The 19,855-nt window shown below is 32.1% G+C and overlaps 1 protein-coding gene across 5 annotated transcripts; it reads left to right on the top strand.

Moving 5' to 3' along the window:
• The first annotated feature begins 81 nt into the window (after positions 1-81).
• On the top strand, positions 82-18,155 carry LOC129923474 (mitogen-activated protein kinase kinase kinase 13-like). 5 transcript variants are annotated; one of them, XM_056014567.1, is made up of 8 exons: positions 2,316-2,514; positions 4,220-4,328; positions 5,395-5,504; positions 5,778-5,894; positions 8,971-9,096; positions 9,649-10,630; positions 13,547-13,858; positions 15,574-18,155. In XM_056014567.1, exons 2-6 carry the CDS (start codon positions 4,263-4,265, stop codon positions 9,809-9,811), a joined length of 582 nt encoding a protein of 193 aa, XP_055870542.1. In that variant the 5' UTR covers positions 2,316-2,514; positions 4,220-4,262; the 3' UTR covers positions 9,812-10,630; positions 13,547-13,858; positions 15,574-18,155. The 5 variants fall into 5 exon arrangements, with proteins under 5 accessions (XP_055870544.1, XP_055870541.1, XP_055870542.1 ...); XM_056014568.1 differs by having other exon boundaries at positions 2,316-2,546; XM_056014569.1 differs by lacking the exons at positions 2,316-2,514; positions 9,649-10,630 and adding an exon at positions 82-1,445.
• Positions 18,156-19,855: the final 1,700 nt, after the last annotated feature.

Genomic DNA, 19,855 nt, shown 5'->3' with positions numbered 1-19,855 from the left:
TAAATCCACCATTATGAAACTGCCAATCATACCTGCTTAAGCACAATTTAAGTTCCCTCAGACTGACTTTATTAAAGCTAATCTTGAGATAAAAAAAAACTTGATCATTTAGCTTTAAAAAAAATAATAACATGCTTCTCTTCAGGTTAAGAAATTAATATCTGATTAATAGTTAATGAATGTCAGGGTAGGTTATGTTGACAGTGCAGTGTGAATAATCAAGATCAAATAGCTCTTAGACCTGAGTGGACTTATGTTTTGAAATTGCATACCTACATCATAATGAGAAAGTAATGTTCTCATTTCACCAATTAAATATTTGAACCACAAAGCAAGGAATCTTTAAATGCAGACAAATATCAAGTAATTTTTGTGATTTATTTTACAAAAAGGAATGATACATCTTCATTTTCATTTCTTAGTTGTAAAACATGTAAAGAGATTTAAGTTAATTTGAAACATGAGAGTTTTGATACCTGCTGCTGAAAAACCTCTTTACCTATCCCTTAGTCTGTTGGACCATTGGGGCACCATGCAAGATTTGTTTACCATCTTTCTCCATTCCACTAGTCTTTTACCTTAGTTAGAACCTCTTTCAATGGCAGGCCCATCTATTCTTTTATGTACTTTATCTTTCCATCACTTTCTTTCCGCCTCTTCTTCTTTTTCCTGGTACTGTTCCCTGAAGGAAGGTCTTAGCGAGCCTCGAAGACTTTGTAATATAGCCATAGATTTTTAGCTCAAGTTTTTTTATGATAGCAGGTCATCATGGGGTCTAATCGCTGCAGTATCCCTGCCTCTAATATCTTTGTGATGCGGTTTTAAATGTGATACCTAGGATCCTTCTGTAGAAGCTCAATTCCATTGCTAGGATCCTCCTCTCTAGCTCTGCAGTCAGTGTCCAAGACTCACAAGCATATTGTTATAAACCTGGTGGTGGAACAGATGGGGGTAGTGGTGTGTGTGTAGTCAGCCGACGCAAATCGCCCCAGTCCAGCGCAGGACGAGCGGTCAACTGTGACCAGTGACAGTACATGCTAGTTCGGCAACGACCTGTGTGTAAATATTACGCACGCAAGTCACGGCGATTGTGATCATTCTGAGTGGTCAAGAACGTTCCATCCGATTCTAGAAGGCCAGTAGAGACAGTATATAAGAGCGAGTGTGTCAATAAGACTGGACTTCACGTTACCTCGCAATGTGACCAGTACGAGGCGAAGTTAGAAACAGTACGGTGTGTGAATTCAGGCGGAGCAAGGCTAGGTTTTTGGACAGTTTGTGTAATATTGTTGCCAACTGTACAGTGTTGTATTGTATTTGAAATTAAATTGCTACTTTTACTTTGGAGCCCTGAGTTGTGAGGTTCTTTAAGTTCGTTGTGTCGTGTGGTGCAGTTTGAAGAGAGCCTGGATAGCGAGATTCGTAACAATATAAAACACTTGCAGGTAAACATTGAAAAGTAGGCATGCTGATGCCTTGGTAGTAAGGGCACCTAAATTCCCTAAGTAATGCTGCCTATAATATAGCTTTAAAAAGAAAAGGACAATGGGCATTGGTGAAATCGAAATTTTCAAAACAGGATCCTTTCTTTACATTCAGCACTAATTTTGTAAGCAGCTCAAAGGTAGATCCCAAACATTTTTTATGGGTCGAAAGTCGAGAGGCACTGAAGGGAGCACAAAGAAAGGGTCGTCCAAAGCAAAGCTGGCTGCACTAGGAAAAAAGGCCACTCTTTGGACATCCTGCTAATAATAATAAGGCTAGTCTTCGAGTCCGAAGATCAGTGAGGAATGCAGTATTTCCCATATTTTGCCACATCCAGGCAAAGCATAACCATTGTCCGCAGGTGGTCGATTTAGATTTTCTTTTCGCCGTCTGCGTTTGTCCTCGACAGCAGATTTTCTTTTGGTTTTAAAATGTGTATCCCGCTGCCTTCGTAAGTGACCTCCAGCTGTCTCGTTCTGAGGCCACATGCAACCAGGTGCTCTCTTCTGTCAGCCAAGGAAAGTTGACGCCTAAGCTGGTCTTTGAAGCGTTTCCGCGGAAAAAAAAATGGGGGTGGGGAGGATTTAGATCTAGTTGCGCCATACATCTAGAATCTATGTAAGAAGAATAGATCTACAGAAAACTGACAAAGAAAATGAAATTCGGGATATTAAAATACGTTTAATCTTTAAATTAAATAAAACCTATTGATGTATTGAAAAATATCATTGGTAACTGATAATTTAGTTTAATTTCGTGGCTTTTAAAAAGAAAAAACTTTTTAAGCTTATTTGTTTTGAAATCACGAATAGACCTAGTGTCTTACTCCTAGGTAGATTCCTTTCATGATTCATTGTAAACAAAAAACAGTGACATTAATATTTAGATCTAAAATAAAAGAAATGGCAACACTCAATGTTTGTCATAGAAATTCAGGGAAAATTGATAGATTTCAAATTCCCATATCAAGTCTAGATGATTCTGTTGATTCTCTTGCAATTGAGATTAGTAAACAGATTCTAACTGACGGTAATTAACTGTAGGCATAACTGACGATTTCGGTAATAAATTTTAAATGAATCTGGTTTATTCTGGGTAGATGTAGTTAGATCATCTGATCTATTACTATTACTAGACTCTATAGTCATCTGGTAGATGTAGTTAGATCATCTGATCTATTACTATTACTAGACTCTATAGTCATCTGGTCTAAATAAACTAAATACTAAGTCTAAGTAGTAAGTAGATCTAGTAGTAGTACTACTTACTAGTACTAGTACCGTGAGTAGTTGTACTAACTACTAGCCTCATACTCATAATTAAATATTACTAGTCTCAAGTCTGGTCTAGTTGTAGAAATGTAATCTAAATGATTCTAGATCTAGTAGAAAAATCTAGAGTAGAGACTAGAGTAGATAATATTCATTATAAAGACATAGATCTAGTCTAGATATCATCTCTATTGTTCTATTGATCTAGATTTAGATTGTAGATCTAATCATGACATCTAGATCTAATATTATATATATATATGACAAAATAGTGGATCGCGTAAGTGTTACGCATCCTGGTGCCAAAATACGCACTTTGACCATCAGCGTTACGCATTTGGACTTTTTTTGGTAGGCAGGTCTGTGTGAGTAATAATACTAATACGAGACTTTAAATTAATACAATCTTCTATTAGATAATTCCTCTTGAGTAAATTAAACCTTCATAACAATCATTAGCTACTTTGTGATGTTTGGAATTGAAACAACCATCATAGGATTTAAATCTTATATTTATTCCATACATTACTTTCGTTAAGTATATATGCACCCATTGGATACTGTTTTGCAAATCAATATTTGATGAATTTCTCTCCTGGACACATGCTTTCATGCCATTGAGAGGACTGTTTGGTCATGGGCTCTGAACTGTCCTAACAATGGACCAGGTTTGAGCCCTGCCAGCTGCCATCCCCCACTATCCTGCAGGAGATTTGGGCTAGGATGTAGTAATCTTCAATTCTAAAAGAACAATCCACACATATATATAACAAAAGAGCATCACCATAGTTTAATGATTTTTTTTTTGGGTGCATTTATAATAATTTGACATGATCTTCAAGAAACTTTCTCTGTTCACAGTGTCAAAGGTTTTAGTTAAGTCCACATATATTGAAATAAAGGTTACTATGAAAGATTTACATTTACACAACAGCAGACTTTATTATTTGAAACACATTAGGCAAAAAATTCACAGCCTTGACTATAGCAGTTGCCCCTTATACCAAAAAGATAAAGCTATGTTGATCTGTTGATTGGATCTCTGGGTATTTTAATAATCTCTTATGGTATAATTATGTTAAAAAATTAACAGGATCCACTTAAAACAAACAAACAATAAATCAAGGAATAACATTACACAGTAAGATCTTGAGGAAAGTTTAAGAAGTGGGAACTGGTTATCATCTTCGTTGCATTGTTGTAGTATATTTTACATTAATTTATTGCTTACATTAATTTATAACTATTATTCAGGTTTCTAATCTAATCAACATTTTATATCTTAACGTAAACTGTTCAAATGTTTTTCTTTGTATTTACTGGCAAAAATTTGTATGCATAGGTTACCACACTCTCTATATACATGAAATTTAAAAAATAAATCATCAACCTACTCCTTTAAAAAAAAAAAGGGTCATCACCAAAGAATTATTTTAATGGAAAATATCTTTTTCTTTTTTCAGGAGTGCAAAGCCCAGAAATAGACCATCATTTAGACAAATTCTCATGCACCTTGAGATTGCCACTGCTGAATTACTTCGGTTCAGTCGGGAGGACTTTTCTGAATCTCAAGTAAGTCCTTTACTGATTGACACTGTGGGTTCTGTCATTATCAACAAGAAACTCTTAAGAAATTATCTGAGGTGTTCTCATTTTCCCAATTAAAATATACAGATGAAAAACCTGCCTTTGTGCATAATGCATATATATATACATTATTATTTGAGCAAAGAGCAGATGGCCTCCTGACTTGTCATATTCTGCTAGAAAATTTGTCTTTTTATGGCATTTAACGTTTAACAGTACATATTTAATACATCATGGCCTCTTTCAGTCACAAAGCAACTATGGATCATCTCATTGAAATAAGATGAATGCCTGGGCATCAGCTGTGGTCAGAATGATATTGCTTTCCTCTCCATGCAGCTGATGTATCCAAAGGAGTGGCAAGTGCTGATACAGTTTGGTATCAGTGGTGATGCGGTTAGTCTGCAAACTGACTAATGGTTGCAGTCTCCTGATTTTTTCTCAGGGTCAACTCTCGAAACCTTTCCCATGACTCGGTATAGCTGCAAGGCAGCAGAGGTTTCAATTCAGAAGTTTCCTTCTCCTAGGTGGGTACAAAGAATTGATATTACTCTAGTATCAGCATCTTGGTTTGTCATCAGAAGTTGGCTTTGTACTTAATGTAGCTGTGTGATAGCAATGCTAGAGCCAGAAGTGAACTAGTGCTTTGAATGATTAAAAAAACTTTTTTCAACCAATGCAAAGCTTCTAAGCTTTCTTCATACAAAAAAAAAGAGACAGCCTCTTATTTTCTAGCCTTCTTTTACACTCTGAGAGAGAAAAGCTTTTACACTGCAAGTATCCCTGCTGCTATATGGTAGTAATGGTGACCTTCTTTCAGACTCTATTCAAACTTCTTATTCTGACCATGAATGGCATTGAAATAATTTGACCTAATGCAAAAAAAAGCAAATTTAACTCCTTTCTGTTCCAGCTCTGGCTTATCTTCTAATGTCATCAGTTCTTAAAGTGAACCAATTCCTATCTAAATATTTTTTCATTATTTCTTTTTTTTTTCTACTATATATATATTAAAAAATATAAGAAAATATTTAAACCTTTTTTTGCTTAGGAAATTTGGAGGAAAGAGATTCGTGAAAATTTCCAAAAAATGAAAGCTGAAGGTTCCAACTTACCGCAGCTAGAAGAAGAGCTTATAAAAAGAAGAAAAGAAGGGTTAAGGTATTTTGTATGGAGAGTATTTGTTTTTTTTTTCTTTCTCATGAAATTAAGATCATTTATTTATGCAACTGAATTTTTTTTTTTCATTTGACTTTTAAGTACTTTGTTTTATTTTTAAGTAAGATATAATAAGCTTGACAATTATATTTTTAATTATCTCATGCCGTATCTATATAGACTTTGACTAAACATATAGTAAATTTGGATATTTCCATTATTTGTTGCTATGAAGTGTTAACTAATATGTTTCAATATGTTAATTATTTTGTTTAGACATGCACAAGATGTCAGAGAGCATTATGAAAGCAAGTTGGAGCGTGCTAACAATTTGTATATGGAATTAACAGCTTGTATGCTGCAACTGGAAAAGAGAGAACAGGAGCTCATCAAGTAAGGACATGTTCTTTGGTGTTAATGTTAGTCATGCTTTACAATGTTTTAGGGGTGCTTTTCTCACGAAGCAGGATGTTTTGGCGCAGCCGTTTTGGCCCCGCCGTTTTGGCGCGAAGGTCGTTTTAGCGCGAGCTGTTTTGGTGACGGGACGTTTTGGCGCGAAATACATTATGTACGTTTATTGTATTATTTCTTTTAAAAGAATTATTCATATCTATGTTTTGCATGAGTGTTTGTTTTAAGACATATTTTTCACGTACTAAATATAAATGTGTGTTTGTTTTTCACATCATTTTCTTTAATAAACATTTTGGCTTGTGTATGTGTGTTTATTAAGAGGCACACTTTTACTTTCAAAAAGTTTTTTAAGATAATACTTTAAAATTAAAAAGAAAAATAAAAAACAAAATGAAACAATGATAGACTAAAAATTAATGCAATTATTTGTTTACATTAACATTTGTTTATTTAATGACTGTAAGGTATCTCCAGCCATACATGCCAAACACTTGCTAATAATAAGTAAAAATATAATACATGTACCATGTTTCTCAAAATACTTTAAGTTAAGTATACATAGACACCATGGTTATTTGCCTAAGTCGCTGGAATTGGTTTTACGCATGGGAGGGGTGGAGGAAAGAGTATATACAAGGAGTGAAATGTGAGCAGAAGGGAGGGGGCGGGATAGGTGTCACATGTAATGACCATTCCCAATGAGATGATCGCCAGACGCATGACGCCAACGACCAGTGCTTGGTGCTGGTCTTGTCTTCATTTGTGTCAATGCGAGATGTGTCACCCAAATCACCCCTACCCAATTTCTCAAAATATATCTTTTCAAAGTATCTTAGTGTCGTGAATTTGTTTCTATCTATTGTCGCCCAAAGTGTTTGTTTATATTTGTGGATTCACGTTAGAGTTTGTACTGACCGTTTGTACTGACCACATTCCGTGTCTTGATCTTTACTATGTGTGGAGTTATTGTTGTCATTCAGCGTAATAGAGTTTTAGATGTTAACATGGTTTTTGTTATATTAAAGTGTGACACTTAGCTAGTTCGTATATTACACAAATGTCTAATAAAAAAAAAATCTTTTGGTATGAACACCAAAAATGTCATCCAGTGCGATTAGCAGAACTCATATATAGCATGTCATTACCATTCAGGAATCTGACTTATTATAGACCTATATTCATGAAATAAACAAAACCTTTATAATTAAAAAAAAACAATTCCCTGAACGGTGTTAGAATTCATACTATACATACAATATTATGGTAGAGTGAAATAAACATTGTTATAAAAGCTACGTGCTTATTAAATTATCGTCAAATGATATCTCGCGCCAAAATGTCTCGTCGCCAAAACGGCTCGCGCCAAAACGTCCCGTCGCCAAAACGGCGGCGCTAAAACGTCACGTACCGTTTTCTCAACCTGTGGGCCATATCACAAAAGGACCCGCTGACAAGGACTTGACTTATTCCTGTGCACTCCCAGGGGAGTATAGGGCTGCAATCACACCTCTCCACCAAACTCGGTTCTGAGCAGCTTTCTTCACCTGTCATTCAAGTACCCTCAACTTCACTGATGCCTGACCTCTTCCAGGTTTGCATGGGTCTGCCCACTTTCCTCTTTCCTTGCGGATTCCAATCAAGTGTCTACCTTGCAACATCAGTAGCTGGTTTTCGCAAGGTGTGTCCTATCCAGCTCCACTTTGGCTTTGTGATGTCTTGGGCTATGGGCTTTAGTCTAATTCTCTCCCACCAATTGCTGACAAGGAGCAGTCACATATCTGGTCCCTTTTTTTTTTATAAAATTTTTTAAAACTTTCTTATGGCAGTATTAATAAAATTACTTTATATTGTACAATTAAATTTTACTAAGATTATATATCAGTTATATTTATTTATATTATATTTATGTTAATTTTTGTTGTAAATGTTCTTTTTCAACGGATACACATTTAGATACAAGTAAAGTAACTTTAATGTTGCGTATACTACCACTTTGGAAAGCCTTACTATTTTACTATTGATATAGATGTTTTGTATGAACCACAGCATAAGCACAGAATATTCTATTATAGATGTATCTAAATAAGTGTTTCCCAAATATTGGAATATAAATATTGCACATTGGAAAAAAAAATTAGCTGAATATTTATCTTATTTTTAAGGTAGAATATTCCTTACATGTAAAATATATAATTTGTAAAACACTTTCTGTTTTGTATTAGAATTTATGCTAAGATAAACTGTTATTATAATTAACCCATTAGCTCCTTCTGCAATCTGAAACATTTTCTCCTGTCATTGTTGTCGTAAACTGTTGTAGAATGTTTCTAAAATCCCCTTTTTCAATATAGGCCTACTTGCTTTAAACTTTTTTAAATAGAAGATTTCTCCTAGTCTCATTGCAAGCATGACTATAAATCATTGTGAAGATTATTGATTCTATTTTTAGTAAAATCTGGAAGATTTTTATTGTTTAAATAATTTTTCAAATGAAATGGCCCATAAACCCCAGTGTATAAGCCCCCACCTGAGAAAATGAGTATTTTTGAAGCTTTTTTATATTCTAAAGGTATTAAAAGTATAATTTTTTTTAAACTAAACATATTGTTCTATTTTTTAAAGTTGTTTGTTTATTTAGTATTAGATCTTAAGTTTGATTATTTTTTCAAAATATCTATTTTTTAGGATTTTTTAAATTCAGGTTATCCCTCTTTGCTTAGGGGCTTGAAAGGTTTTTTTTCTAACGGAAATAGAAGCTATTGGGTTAAAATATGAAAAAAAAAATGACTACATGATTTTGGGTTCTTGAAGTGCATATCTTATTTAAATCAGGACCAGTATTGGTAAGTTCAATGCTAAAAATGAATTTTGAACCCAAGATTGATTTAAAGTTATATAAAATAATTTTGGATCATTTTCAGCTCTTCATTCATTCATTATTATTTTTTTTTGAGACTATCTCTTGTTACTTATGCATGATGTTGATATTTTCTGTATGATTATTTTGTATCATGGCGAACATTCAATTTTAATCATGAAATTTTTTTTTTATCAGACGAGAACAACTGACTTTGTACAATAAACATAGAAAGAGTATCGTTCGACCAATCATAAAAGCTCAAGAAAAGTTAGATCGACTTGGTAAAAAACGTACACATAGGTCAGGGTCTGAAGTCACAACGTAAGTAAATTTTCTTGTTATGTGAGTGTATCTTTATATCCACAATCTATAGCTCACACTCCACTATCATACTGCAAGGGATCCTTGGCCATGTAGACATAGAGCATAAAGAGAAATGAAAAGATAGAATTTAGGTATAGAATGAAATAAAGAGACAGACTTATAGACAAAAAGGGAAATGACAAGGCACAGTCTTACAGAGGGAAATGACAAGGTAGACCTAATGTCAAAGTAAGGGTCATTAATTGAGGAACTGGAAAGACTTGTAATCTATAACACTGTTAAGTAAATATTAACTAGCAATCATAAAGAATATCTTCACCAAATGGTATTAAGATGCACAGGCTGAGTTTTGTATAGATAAATGACCTGCCATTAGACCTATAAATGTTTGACCCTAAATTTGTATATGTCACAATATGAAAATGGTATTCAGGAAAAGAAAACAAGAACTTAATTTTAGAATATATATGTGGTTTTTATAAGATGAATAACAAGAGATGAAGATGAGATAATAAAAATAAAGACTTTTTATTTCTCTTCTGACTTTAGGCCCGACTCTATGAAAAACACAGAAGGGAGCATGACAACTAGCTCTGAGCTGGTACCTGCGTCTCCTACAAAAATGCATGCCAGGAAGTCTCGTCATCGTCGGAATAACAGCAGAGGGTCTATGAAAGACATTACCTCTGCTCAAATCTCAATCTACATATGAAGCATCACTGGACACCCAAACATCAAACTTAACCCTGCTGGGCTTCATCCTACTGACCATGCACCCTATACTGGGACATTTAAATTTTTGAGACCTGCCACTGCAATCAGGGAGTATCGAAGTGAAGATGAAGCTGATGGCCAAGAGACCAGGTTAACTCATATGGAAAACAACATTAAGAAATGCCAGGAGTGTTGTTGCAGAAACTCATCCACTTCTGCCACCAGGCACTCACCAATCTCAAAACACTCACCTGTAAGTAAACACTTACCAGCATCAAAACAGAACTCTTCATCCTATCAAGACAATAACATTAATGATGTCTGCTTTGGCTGTGATGGTGGTTGCAGTGATGCTACTTGTAGCAGCAAACGCTCATCCCAGGTCAGTGCAGATGTGGAGAGCACATGTGACCTATCCCCTCTGCCCAGCCCAAAACAGAACTTGGAAACTATGAGTGAAAAATCCTCTCTGGATATTGACATCTAATCCCGACCTGAAACTGGGTCAGGTTCATGTTCTTGTTCACCAGTTACCTCCCCTGCTGACATACTGGAGGATCAATCAAATCTGGTGCAAGAAAAAGACTCAAATGAAAATTTAAATTACCCAATCAGTCAGGATATGAGGCGACAGAAGAATAGAAGCCCCTCCAGAAGGATTCGTGAATCTGATTTGATGGAGGAAAGGAGTTATAAAAACATTAGAGGATACAATACGCGAGGAAATTTAGAGACCAACTGTTTCCAAAGTGGAATAGAAAAAAGAAATGAGTCACCAGAGAAGACCAATACTCCGAAGAAGTTTAGAAATACAAAGGTTAGTATAGTAAAATATTGTATCAATGTTAAATGACCATTTTTGTTGTGTAGTTGTGTAGGTCTTATCTACACTGATCTTAGTAAAATCCTGACTTCCCTGTTACTTTGATCCACACTGTGTCAGTGGTAGTCTTCCAAAGTTGTAGTTTGATCATGACTCAAGTATTTATTCCACACAGTGTCAGCGGTGATAATCCCCATCTTGATAATAAAAAACATAAACCATATAAATTTCATTGCACCAAAGGTTAAACACCAGTCCACTAATCAGGACTGAAGTGCCAAAGTGTTCTTGTATCACATAGAATAATCATTTAATTGGTTCCAGGTCACTTCATCCCCTGGTCACTTCATCCCATGGTCATTTCATCCGCTAGTCATTTCATTCTCTAATCCATCAAATTATAATTGTAAAAAGTATGAAATTAACAATATTTCATATATTTATTTTTATTATTACACATTATAATATAATAATTATAATAAGTATAATAATAAATATAATAATTACACATTAATAAATAAGAATAAAATATAATGTCAATGTAAAAATTGTTTTTGCTTGTTAATTGAAATAAAAAAGATAGGCTATTGATAGTAGGTACAGAAGAAGATCTTTTGATTCTTATTGCTGTACATTGTTCCTAATTTCTTGGCCAGTGTTGCATATGTCTTGAAGTCAGCGTTTATTAGAATAAATAAAATGTTATATATTAGGGTTTGAAATGACATGCACATATTTAAGAAAAAAAGTTTGACAATGAAAGTTAAAGTGAAAGATGGCAGTCAGGTGATACTTTATCTGTGGTATGGTCATAAGTATTCTAACTATTCTCATCTCTCAAAAGATTTACACTACTACTACTACCACACCTTGGCCTTTGATGATCATTTATGAGAGCAGAGTGGCATGATCATAATTATTCAAATTGTACTTCTATTTCTAAAAAGATTTTCCCCACTTCCACCATGCCTTGGCCTTTTGTCATTACATCACGCAATATGCACAGGATAATATTGACATCCCTACAACAAACAGAAACTATATAACTAAATACAAACCCTGCATTACAATATATAGGGGGAACACTATAAACACTATAATAACATGTTCAAAACATAAAAAAAAATATTCTAAATAAGAATATTTATATATTATATGCAATGAGTGCTTAAAGGCAAACCCTTAACAACACAATTATACAATGACTAAAAACATTTTTAATTGAGAATGATCTGACCAAAGTGACAGGATGAAATAACCAGTCACCGTGTAATTGGACCAGCCAGTTATTAGCACCAAAATGATCATTTCCTGGTGCATATGGTTTGTTAGTGGGATACTTATAAAATCACAGATGATATATTTGTATGTTTGTATCATTTTTCTTATTTCATCTGGTTTGTAAAAAACAACAACACTTGAAATAAAAAAACTGAAGGTGAAAATGCTCCTCATGAGTTATGAAAATATGGAATCAAGATTAATTTGTTAAATTTTAAATCCATTGCCATGTCTTTTCAATTGTAGCAGGGATATCAAGGCGAATTATTGCCAATGTATGTAGGCTTAGCCCCTCCCACCAACCCCCCACCACCCACCAAACAAGAGGGAGGAGAAGCAGTCTTTATAAGACATGTATCTAGAAACTTTCATTTGAACATGACAAATCTAAACGATTACATACTTCCTTTGAATAATTATTGTATTTGCAATGTATGCAAATTTACTTTCTTCCTCTATGGGGGACATTGCCTGCCAAACTCCAGTTGGTGCCTTCTGGTAACTTGAGGGAGTTTACCCTCTTGAATGTTTTGAAAAGAGCATTGTGAAACATCTTACAGTCGCTGGCCTCTGCAGGCTAACTGGTGATATGCTAGTGGTTGTTTGAGGAAAACAATGAGCTGTGGTTCTTGCATGCTTGTCTGGTTTAAGGGCTGTGATTGTCAGACTTTAGAGCTACTGCTGGAGTTGATCTGCTGCCTGTTCTGAAGACTTTTGAAGGGTCAAGCCTTTCTCATATGTGTAGGTTCCAAACTGGTGGTATCAAAAAGGATCTCTTGCCCCCCTTCACTTTTGTGGATTAAACCCTAAAGATGATGCTTCCTTCCACCTCACAATTATTCGGCTATGTGAGAAAAATTGTCAGAAATGAAACATTCTATATTTTCTTGCCAAATTTTTTAGTGTTCAATGTACAGTCGATATGAAATAATAATAATTATCTTTGTTATCCGTAAAGACACTTGTCTTACAATTTGTGCATTACCAGGTACTTCAAACAAAACATTATAACTATAGAAAACCAAAATGTACATTCACTCCAGACTCACTCATAATTTACCTGTGAAAAGTTTATATCAGATAGTTTCTGTGAAGTAAGATTTCATTCACATAATACTTTGTTCTAGTTATCATCATTCATTATTTTTATAAGCTCTAGCTTGGGATTGCACTAGACAAATTGTTAACAATCTGGGCCAACTTAGAAAATGTTTTGACCACTTTCTGAAATTATTTGATGCAAATATTTTTAAAATCTTTAACATAATTTGGATAAATTATAAGTCTTGGGTTAGTTTTGTTTTATATGTTTTCTTCAGAAATTTAGCATATTACCTCCTAGTTCAAACATCCTGCAGAATGACAGGTTTGAACCCAGGGCCATTGTAATGACAGCCAAAGCACAGACCACACTGCTAAGAAGCCATACTTACTTAGTAGTCAGTTCTTCTCTTTAGATAAAATCTGTGAAGAAAACTGATGAGATTTTAGGTTTAAAGACAAATTTAGATTAGGTTTAAAGACAAATGTTAAAAAAATAAGTTCATCCACAGTGCATTCATTGATTATAACTTCAAACTAAATGACAACTGTATGTTTTGATCACACCATTTTGAACTGTCCCCACAGCACTCTGAAGATTCATGGTCCAAAGAAGAAGGAGATGTTAGTGAGGATGATGAATCAAGTAGCCACCCTCCCTGTCACCAGTCTCTCTCAACTCTCAGTTCTGAAGGTGTGTTGTCTGAGGAGGACATGACTAGCAATCGCTCTGGTCATCAAGATGGCAGTGGCGGTAATGGCTTGTTGTCTACGGGCAGTGCAGAAAATTTACAAGCAGAGTTGACAAAGTTTACAAATATACCTGATGGGTTGTCCGACAGGGAGAAGACTGTCAGGAAGATGAAGAATAAAGTCAACTCCCATGACAGAATATTTGAAGTAAGTAGAAACTATTAGTCTTGTTTGTTTTGGATGTACCTTTAGATTTGAAGATTATTTTTCAAACCTCCTGCAGGATGATGGGGTATGGCATCGGGCAAAGTTTGAACCAGGGATTATTGGAATAACAGTCCAGGGCGCATACCACGTGACCAGGCAGCCCTGCTTTCCATTCCAACTAGTTGTCGATAAATAAATTTGAAAAACTAAATAAAATAAAAAAAGGCATTAACTCTGAACATCAAGAGGCTACACTGAAATGGCCTGGAACATATACTGCATATTTTTCCTCAAGTAAAAGCACATGTTAAAATGTGAAAGGTTGGGGTATACTAACTTGTGCCATCTCTACTTCTCTTTCATGAAAACTTTCCTTAATGAGATGTACAGCTATGTCTGTTGTAGCGTACTGCTCAAAAGAAAATAGAAGAAATGTGGGGGAAAAGAAGGAAAACATTCATGCAGCTAATTAGAGAGTTTAAAAGCAAACACTGCCTCAGGTTATAGAAAAGAAAATTAAGAGGGCTAAAGTATAGGTGGGGGGGCATGGTGGCAGAGTGATTGTTTGGCTTCTAAACAGAAGACAGTTGGTCATTGTGCTGGCCACTTAACACACTTGTTAACCATCTGTCATAGAAACAAGGCGACCTTTATATCATCTGCCCCAGAATGGTTCAAAGTGTGGGTGACTGCCTATGGCCTTGTGGTTTTAGGGGCCTCACACCTCCAAGGTTTATCTATTGCATGAAAGACGCACATCTAGTAGAACAAAATCATTTGAAAAAAAAATCTTTAATTTCTATAGCGCTGTTAACACACATAATGTAGGCTCAAGGTGTTGTGATAACATGGCTTAAAGAAAAAAGTTAAAATGACAAACCAATTTTTTAAAAGGTTTGAGCAGACAAGTCAAAATTTTCTTTTTGAGTGTAATGAAGCATGTTGCTTGTCTAAGGTCAATGCTTGCATGCACTGAAAAAAAAACCCTCAACTTTTGAGGAAGAAACTTGGCAAAACTAGAAGTGTTTAGCCCAAAGCAAGGCTCTTAGAGGGTCACATGGAGTGATCAGTTCACTAAGGTACAAGAGCATATCTTTGTTCTAAATGCAAAAATGACAAAGTATGGCCACCCTGTAGTTGATCTTGTACTCACAGAAAGCCAATCAAGTGTATGCTAGAGTCTACAGAATCTCATGTTGTTTTGTTTCTGAATTCACTGCAGCTTATCAGTTTTACATGCTGGCGTTGCATTTTATTAGTTAAGCCAGAAGAGTATGAATGCCAAAGCAAGCTTTTTTGTTGACACACTTGTCAAATATGGTAGAATCTTGCCTAATATGTGCAGCTGCAGACAGAGAGACCTACAGATACAGTTGATTCAAGAAAACTCTGAGATTGGGAACTACATGTTATGCAGATTCAACAGTGGATATTTAATCACATCTGTCTCTTCTGCCAGTCAATTCATGTGTATTTTTTTTTTCATTATCTGCCTCATCAGCAGCAGGGTGGGGGAGGTTAACACACTTGTTAACCATATGTCATAATGTATGAGCTGCTGTCTCTGTAAACTTGGAAAAATTTAAGTAATTTTGCAGTCAAATAGCTGTGTATAAAAAGTATGAATAATGTCAAATATTTTTTATTATTCACTATTAGCTCTAAGTAACTCTAATTCTGCTTCACTTAGTAACTATATTTTTATTTCATTTTAGAAATGTGATACAGAAACTAGTTCAAGTTCTGATGAATGCTCTGACATGACTGTCTCATCAACTATACACAAAACCAGATCTCTAGAAACTAGTACGCACTGGTAGTAGTTTTTCTCTTAGTTCTATTTCCTCCAGACAGAAGTCATCAGTTCTATCACTTACAATTAGTCTGTTCAGTTGTTCAGTGAACTGTGCTAGATAAACATCATTTGGACATCGATACAGATGGTTAGACAACCATTTACAATGTTTTGTTTGGACATTCATCAAGTCGGATAGACTACCATTTACGCTGTTTCGTCATTTGTTTAAATCAAGCAGTAAACTAGTCCTGTGACGTCATGGATTCAAAATTTCATTATAACAAAAACATCTTAAAACACAAAGACAGCATCTTTGAATTGCATTACTTGGTGAATGTAACAGTGCATCAAACCAATGTTTTCACTGCTCTTGGTCTGAGACCACCATCAATTGCACAAAAAGGGATTTTCATTTATCATTGTGCACCATCTGTAGAAATGAGGACCTTTATGGAATGCATTCGTTTAAATCTGAATTAAAGTCATGTAACAATTAGGATTTTCATTATCACTGATTGTTGATCTCAAATTTAAAAAACTTAACAATTGACGTCACCACTACAGCAAGTCAGGAGAAACAGAATTTCTATGAAAAATGTCTTAATTGTATATCTTTACACTTAAATAAATAAATTATTGCTTTATTATAGCGCTAATTTCATGCCTATGGCATCCTCATAATGCTATGGTCCAATCTCATTCGTGATCCAGTGAGGGGGGAGGGGGTATCTGTGAGAAGGTTTTCTGTGCTGCCTTTAGGCGCTCAGTAAACACAACTATGCCTTAGTTGAGTGTCGCATCTCGAGCCCCCTTCATAGGTAGCCAAGCCAAGTTCAAGCGTACTTAGCTTCTCGACCACGCTTCCCACTTAGAATAAACTTTAATTATATATTTTTACACTTAGAATAAAAGCATACACTAAATCAATGAATCAAAAGTTGTCATTTTATATCAGATTTGTCAATGGTTTATACAAGTCTAGAATAACTTTTCAAAGCTAACTCTGAGCCATTGTTGCATTGTGTGGAGGAGGATGAGCAGTATTTTTTTAAACTTTATTTTTGTTGTTTTATGTCCATTCTAACAGTTCTGTGAACTCATCCTTTTTAAAACTACCAGCTGTTTCAATTGAACTAACTACTTACTGGTTAATAGATTTTTTTAAAAAATTACCTTATTAATTATTTTGATCTAAATGAGATTTGATCAAAGGACATTAGTACCTTTAGATTCTAATTTTGAAATGTATTTAGTTAAATTCTGCTCCAAATATTAGTGATTTTCACACATTTTTCCATTTCTCTGGACCTATTTTTCTATTTCTAGTATAAATAATCAATTTGAACAAGTCTATGTGAATCTTGTGCATATGAAATTTACCTTCCAAAATCCCCCTTAACCCCCCTCCCCCGTTTTTTTATATAGTTTTATCAGGGGAGTCAATAATATTTAAACTTCAATGAGTTACCAAAATCATTGTAGATCAGTTTAATAATTAGTACTGTATCCACTACATCTGTGGTGATATAGTGATTTTGAATGGTGGTACTTCATGTGGGGATAGAGCCAATGATAGAATCATCAGATGTTTGTGAGAACATTTGGAAATAAAACTAAGTGGGCCTGTGAAGAAAGGCTTCTAAGTGTATGATGCTCATTTCCTTGCTATATATTTTAATTTATTTTTAAAGTGAATTAACTTTTGCACTAATGATTTATTTCCTTATGCTAAACTCAGTCTAGCTTCAATTCATTGTGATTGACCTATAAGTAGGCCATCTCTATAGTCACTTTCTCCACTATGTAGTTTTATTACTTCTTTCATCTTAGGGAATCCTATTCAATATGTCATTTATTAAATGGCTTCACTTCTGAAACAATTTATATGTCTGGTAATTATTAATACCAAATCTCAGAGATCAGCTCCAACAGCAGAAATTATACCATCAACAACATTTTAATACTATTAATATTTTTAATTGTATCAAGTCTTACAACATTGGCAAGATGTTACAAATTATACATTCAACAGTGATGTGCCTGGCTGTCTGAAATTGCGTGTTTTTATCTCTCATTGCACTTTGTTTTAAAAGTTTTTGTACCAGACTCTCCAATGAGACCAATTTTTTTTATACACTAACTTCCTTCTATTGTCTAAAGACATTAACTGATACTTCTAAACAAAGATATTTATTTTCTCTCTTTGTTCACTTTTTTTTCTCTTTCTTTACTTTTGGTATATCATCCTTTTCTTGTTTACATTTAAGCTATGGAATGTGATATTTTTCTTTGGGTGTTTCTTTTTCTTTGATTTAGAATCATCTATTTCTGACATCAGCACAATATTTAGGACATTCTCCCCTTATGAGTATTTTATTGCTAAGCTCTTTGTTGTGTCTTAACATTTAGTGCTGAATTCACTACTTCTATAGTGATATGTCAAAGGACTTTGTTAGGCTTTACTTGTTTACAATATCAAATTAGGCAGATAAAAGTTTATTTTTGTTTTTGTTTTGTGTATTTTGATGAAGTTTTATATAATGACAATAATGTCAAAGTAAATTATCTAAAATAATTAAAAAAAAAGAAATTAAAAAAAAAAAATGAAAAAAAAATTTCTAAAGAAAATGAAAAAAAATAAATAAAAAAAAATTTATCTAAAAAAATTAAAAAAAACAAAATTATCTCAAAAAATTTAGAAAAAAAAATTTATCTAAAAAAAAAATTAAAATAAAAAAATTTAAAAAAAAAAATTTATCTAAAAAAAAAAAAATTATCTAAAAAAATTTAGAAAAAAAAATTTATCTAAAAAAAAATTAAAAAAAAATTTAAAAAAAAAACTTATCTAAAAAAAAAAAAAAAAAACTTTATCTAAAAAAAAAAAATTAAAAAAAAAAATTTATCTAAAAAAAAAAAAATTTAGAAAAAAAAAATTATCTAATAAAAAAAATTATCTAAAAAAATTTAGAAAAAAAAATTTATCTAAAAAAAAAAAAAAATTTATCTAAAAAAAAAAAAAAAAAAAATTTATCTAAAAAAAAAAAACTATCTAAAAAAAAAAAAAATTTATCTAAAAAAATTTAGAAAAAAAAATTTATCTAAAAAAAAATAAAAAAAAAAATTAAAAAAAAAAATTTATCTAAAAAAAAAAAAAAACTTTATCTAAAAAAAAAATTTAAAAAAAAAATTTATCTAAAAAAAAAAAAAAATTTAGAAAAAAAAAATTATCTAACAAAATTTAGAAACAAAAATTTAGAAAAAAAAAAAATTTATCTAAAAAAAAAAAAAAAAATTTAGAAAAAAAAAAATTATCTAACAAAATTTAGAAACAAAAATTTAGAAAAAAAAAAAAAAATTATCTAAAAAAAAAAAAAATTTATCTAAGAAAATTAAAAAAAATAAATAAAAAAAAATTTATCTAAAAAAAAAAAAAACTTTATCTAAAAAAAAAAATTTAAAAAAAAAAATTTAACTAAAAAAAAAAAATTTAGAAAAAAAAAATTATCTAAAAAAATTTAGAAAAAAAAATTTAAAAAAAAATTAAAAAAAAAATTTATCTAAAAAAAATAAAAAAAAAAAAATTATCTAAAAAAAAAAAAAAACTTTATCTAAAAAAAAAAAAAATTAAAAAAAAAAAAAATTTATCTAAAAAAATTTAGAAAAAAAAATTTATCTAAAAAAAAAAAAAAAAAAAAAATTAAAAAAAAAAATTTATCTAAAAAAAAAAAAAACTTTATCTAAAAAAAAAAAAAATTTAAAAAAAAAATTTATCTAAAAAAAAAAAAAAATTTAGAAAAAAAAAAATTATCTAACAAAATTTAGAAAAAAAAATTTATCTAAAAAAAAATAAAAAAAAATTTATCTAAAAAAAAAAAATTTTAGAAAAAAAAAAAAAAATAAAAAAAAAATTTATCTAAAAAAAAAAATTTAGAAAAAAAAAATTTAGAAAAAAAATAAAAATTAAAAAAAATAAGTAAAAAAAAATTTATCTAAAAAAATTTTAAAAAAAATTTTATCTAAAAAAAAATTAAAAAAAAAATTTATCTAAAAAAAAAATTTAGAAAAAAAAAATTATCTAAAAAAAAAAATTATCTAAAAAAATTTAGAAAAAAAAATTTATCTAAAAAAAAAAAAAAAATAAAAAAAAATTTATCTAAAAAAAAAATAAAAAAAAAAATTTATCTAAAGAAAATTTAAAA

Source organism: Biomphalaria glabrata, chromosome 16 (assembly GCF_947242115.1).
Source record: "Biomphalaria glabrata chromosome 16, xgBioGlab47.1, whole genome shotgun sequence".
Taxonomy (NCBI): domain Eukaryota; kingdom Metazoa; phylum Mollusca; class Gastropoda; family Planorbidae; genus Biomphalaria; species Biomphalaria glabrata.
The sequence above is the reverse complement of the archived record's forward strand: the minus strand, read 5'-3'. Positions and strand labels throughout refer to the sequence as shown.